This window comes from Pygoscelis adeliae, unplaced genomic scaffold (genome assembly GCF_000699105.1).
Source record: "Pygoscelis adeliae isolate BGI_AS28 unplaced genomic scaffold, ASM69910v1 Scaffold179, whole genome shotgun sequence".
Lineage (NCBI taxonomy): Eukaryota > Metazoa > Chordata > Aves > Sphenisciformes > Spheniscidae > Pygoscelis > Pygoscelis adeliae.
In genome coordinates, this window is record NW_008825612.1 from 2,873,321 (window position 1) to 2,877,728 (window position 4,408).

General features: G+C 54.6%; 1 protein-coding gene across 1 annotated transcript; it reads left to right on the forward strand.

The window, feature by feature from the left end:
- Nucleotides 1-239: 239 nt before the first annotated feature.
- L3HYPDH (L-3-hydroxyproline dehydratase (trans-)) lies at nucleotides 240-2,897 on the forward strand. Its single transcript, XM_009332760.1, has 4 exons — nucleotides 240-449; nucleotides 759-881; nucleotides 1,761-1,898; nucleotides 2,441-2,897. The coding sequence occupies exons 1-4, from the start codon at nucleotides 240-242 to the stop codon at nucleotides 2,564-2,566; spliced, it is 597 nt and encodes a 198-aa protein (XP_009331035.1). The 3' UTR covers nucleotides 2,567-2,897.
- Nucleotides 2,898-4,408: the final 1,511 nt, after the last annotated feature.

The window sequence follows — 4,408 nt, forward strand, 5'->3', positions numbered from 1 at the left end:
GTTTCAGAGGGGGGTGGGTGGGTGGTGGCTGTGCCAGCGTGGGGGCTGGCGGCCTGGCTGAGGGGCGTCTGGCAAATCCCTCCCCAATTCCGATGTCCCCCAGGGGCTGGATGAGGCCGTCAGGGATGGTAGAAGGCGTCACATGCCACTCGGGCATGGGAGCACTCGAGCTGTTGTCCCCATCTCCTCCTTGCATGCAGCCGGATTCCCTTGCTCCGCGTGCGAGCCCACCGCTCAGCATGGTTTCCCCTCCTCACTACCCTCCCTTTCTCTGCCCAGACTTGGCCGTCGACGTTCCTGGTCACGGGACGGTGGTGGTCGACATCGGCTACGGTGGCACTTTCTATGCCTTTCTCAGCGCCGAGCAGCTGGGCCTCGATGTGTGCTCTTCAAAGACCAGAGACCTCGTCAGTGCGGCGAGCGCGGTGACGGAAGCGGTGAAGAAACAGGTATGGCAGCGCGCTGTGGTGCCCCAGTGTGTTCGGGGTGACTGCGCCAGACTGAGGCCCTTTATTCAGCCAGTCCCATCCTTCCAGCCCCATGTTGAATTTCAGAGTCCTCCTCCAGCCTCATAAGGACATGAGAAGGAGTTTGCTTTCCTGCTGCTGCGTCTGTCTCTGTTTCTGGAGAAGCAGAGGTGGAAATGCAGCAGTGGGGCCTTGTCCCCTTCCTCTGGTCTCTTGAGGAAGCTGTGCTGCGCGTACTGCTGACTGCCCAACTGCTGCACGCGTTGGTGAGCCTGTCTGTGCTGTTCCCAGTTCAAGCTTCATCACCCAGAAAGTGAAGACCTGGCTTTCCTCTACGGCACCATACTGACAGATGGGAAAGATGCCTTTAGCGAGGAGCCCACCACCAACATCTGTGTGTTTGCCGATGAGCAGGTACAGAAACGGGCTCTTCTCAGACACACAAGGCACCACCTTCTTCCCTTCTTACATCCTCTGCAGAGACGAGGGGCGGTTCTGCTTCTTCTCATTTTGGGCAGTGATCATTGCTTCTGCTACAGTGATGGCTCTGCAGAGCTGAGTGTCACTTAACATATGCAGTTTTAGCTCCTAATGACAGAAGTACTTCTGCACATCTTAGATGGTGGCATTTTATAAAGGTTCATACCCGTGCCCTCTAGCTAGGAATTTCCCAGGAGTTCAGGGGCTGAGGTGGGATCCCAACAGACATAGTGCATGTTCTTAAAGTCCTCATCTAGGGAACAGCTGCTAGGGATCAAGAGAGCAGGGGAGAAAAGAGGGGGTGTAAACTTTTATCCTTGTCTGCCGTGGATAAGGTATCACATAAATATCGGGGGAAGTTTTGGTTGGACTTCCCAGCAGTGAGGAGTGTGGAGCATTGGAACAGATCTCGGAAGCTGGCCAATGCTGTATTTTTGGAGGTTCTAAAAACCAGGCTGGCCAGCAGCCCTGGTCCTACCTCAACGTGTGAGAATGGGGAAGGTGCCCTCTGCCCCTCTCAGTCCTTTTGCTATGGTGCTGGGAAGCTTTCAAGCACTCCCTAAATAGCCTCAATATTTATTAGATCCCTCATCCCTACTAGTTTGCCAAAGCTGATCGCAATCCAAAAGTACCCCAAACCTGCTTATTTTGTCTTCTCATTTGTGAAGTATCTGGATTCTGTACAAACCCCTGGGCTAGGCGGATTTCCCTCAAGCGCAGTATAAAGGTGGCAGAGAGAACTGAGGGGAGCAATATTGTTTTCTGTTAAAACCCAAAATACTAGAGCTGGTTCATCTTCTCTTCTGAATGTAGGTTGACCGAAGCCCAACAGGTTCGGGTGTGACAGCCCGCATCGCCTTGCAGTACCATAAGGGACTCATCCAGCTGAATCAGACCAGAACCTTTCGGAGCAGTACCACGGGGTCCTTGTTCACCGGGAAGGCAGTGCAGGCAAGTGGCTTGTGCTGGACTTTCCCTCTGTCTTGAGGATTGCTGGAAAAGTGCTGTTGCCTTGACTCAGTGGAGAAGCAGAAAAGCCTTTCTGTGCCTGGGGAAGGGCATATGGAAGGAGAGAGGTGCCTGGGGGTCTTGCCTTCCCCGCAAGCCTCACGCTTCAAGATTTTTTATTAGGGAAGCAAGTGACAGTAAGACCTTGTTCTGCTGGGTGGCTTCCCTTCAAATCCTCCCTCAGCCATCGGGAAAGGACTGGGCACCTTGGCAGCTTGTCGGCCTCCTTTGAGGCAAATCCAGGCTGTGGCAGTGCAGGGGCTCACGAGCTCAGAGCAGGGGCAGCAGCAGTTGTGCAGGTGTGGAGCTCGTGCAGGCAAGGTGAGGCGGTAAAAGGGCTGCTGCGCACTTTGGGATGTACCTGGGCAGGGCAGAGTGCTCGGTGAGGGGTGTCTCTGCCTAAGTGCCAGGTAACGCCGGCATTCCGTGGGGTTGGGAGAGCAGAAAACCTGTCCGCCTCTGTCCTGATCCTAATCCCTCTGCAGGAAGCCAAGTTTGGGAAGTACAACGCTGTTGTCGTGGAAGTCTCAGGAGAAGCCTTTTACACTGGTACAGCCACCTTCACTGTCGAAGAGGAGGACCCGCTGAAATACGGCTTCTTCTTCAAGTGACCCGAGCCACTGGGCAGCGGCAAAGTCTCGCTGATGGTGCTGCTCTTCTCCTGCCCACGCATTCGTGTTCTGCTTCTCCACACGGCTCGTTGCGATATGCCAGAGCAACAGGAACAGCCTTTGGTGGTGTGACAGCATCTGCCGTGTTTCAAGATAACAGGCCGTGTTCCCCTGTTGTGATTAGCATATTGGGTGCAATGTGATTAGCATATATGGGCTGCTCTGAGAAGCCATAATCTTTTTCTTCTTTTATTTCAATAATTATTCACAGAAAATGGAGCTGATCTTGGAGAGCTGTCTTCAAATTTACGTGCCTTCTCTACATCTGCAAATTACTAATTTCAAAGCCAGCTTCCTATTAAACACCAGCTGAAGACACTGCCTTTCTCATTTTCACTCCCGGAGCTCATTTCCAGGACTCTGCCGAGTGTACCATGGCTGTTGGTTTGGATTGCCTGCTCTTCCTCAGTGCCTCCCGCTCAGCCGGCCGTGCTGCTCTGTCTCATGCCCCGGCTTCCCCTGCCTGCCCTGCTCAGGCCTGTCCAGACGCCCCCTTCGTCGTTGCACTCGCTTGACCCCTGCCAGAGCCCTCCTGCGTCCTGGGGCTGGATGCAGGTGCTCAGAACTTCCTACTGTCCCTGCTGCGTGTCCAGGTTATGCTGCTTCCCTAAACCTTCCTCTCTTGCTTAACTTGGACCATTGGCTGCAAATAACCCCATGGTTAACTTTCAACAGGAGTAGCTCTATTCGAAAGTCTGATCCACTGTGACCTTTGATTGCAAAATTATTTACTGATGGTTTTGTCTCAGCCCTGGGGCAGCTTGCGCAGCAGAGCGCGGTCAATGTGTGCTTTGCCAGAGTCCGGCGAGGGAGGGTTGCCGGTGGAAAAACCAAACCAAGCCCTGGGCTGTAGGCAGGCTTTTGCAGTGGCAGAAGCAGAGCTTCAGACCACTTGGGGCCTGTAATTTTCACTGTGGCTCTGGACAAAATGGTGCTAGTTTATTGAAGACACTCATGGGAGTGTGCCTTGTTAAAATGAGAGATGAAAATGAGAATGATCATTTCCCAGTAGCTCATGCAGCAGAAGGGAGCGAGTCGCGCTGGAGAGCTTGGAAAAGGTTGGCATGGAGTAGCCTGAGAGAAATCTCTCCTGTCAAATTGAAAATTATAACTTTGGAACAGGAAGAAACAAAAATCCCCACGTTCAGAAAGTGGCTGCGCTGCCAGCGGAGGTTTTCTAGGCTGGCATCAGGGCTCTTGCTCCCAGCTTTCCTGCAACCCCCAGGTAAATCCTGTACAGCCTCTAGTCCGGGGGAGCAAGGGGCGACACACACATCCTCCGCGCTTACAGGAGCAAACTCATCCGCGTGTTTCTCGCTTCTGGGCATCTCCCTTGTGATCAGCCCCCCAGCCTGGCTCCCGAGGAAGAGCTGGGGCAGCAAGGCATGAAGCCCAGCACAGAAAGGTCGGAAGCTCTTCAGCCGTTAATTGGGTCGCAGCCTTCATTATCTATTCACTATCCCCATCCCTAAGAAATTTTTGACGTAGGGACAGGCAGCTCCAGCATGGCTGAGAGCGAGGGGCCAGGGTCCTGCTGCCCATGTGGGTGTCCCTGGCCTCACCCCTCAACCCCTCAGCTTGTGAGACCCCGGGTCCCGGCCTGCCGGAGTGGCTGGGGGTAGCTGGCCCCTGTCCCTTCGTGAGGGGCTGCAGGGCTGTGCGGGGAGAGGGGCCATGAGGGGAGAGGGGCCATGAGGGGAGAGGGCTGTGAGGGGAGAGCAGCCAGGAGGGCAGAGGGGCTGTGAGGGGACAGGGGCTGTGTGGGGAGAGGGGCCATGAGGG

What these genes read in the sequence shown, in the direction of transcription:
- L3HYPDH (XM_009332760.1), top strand. Translation starts at nt 240, where the DNA reads ATGGTTTCCCCTCCTCACTACCCTCCCTTTCTCTGCCCAGACTTGGCC. An exon ending in GTGTGTTTGCCGATGAGCAG is followed by an intron (nt 882 to 1,760) that starts GTACAGAAACGG and finishes TTCTGAATGTAG; the next exon opens with GTTGACCGAAGCCCAACAGG. An exon ending in TCACCGGGAAGGCAGTGCAG is followed by an intron (nt 1,899 to 2,440) that starts GCAAGTGGCTTG and finishes ATCCCTCTGCAG; the next exon opens with GAAGCCAAGTTTGGGAAGTA.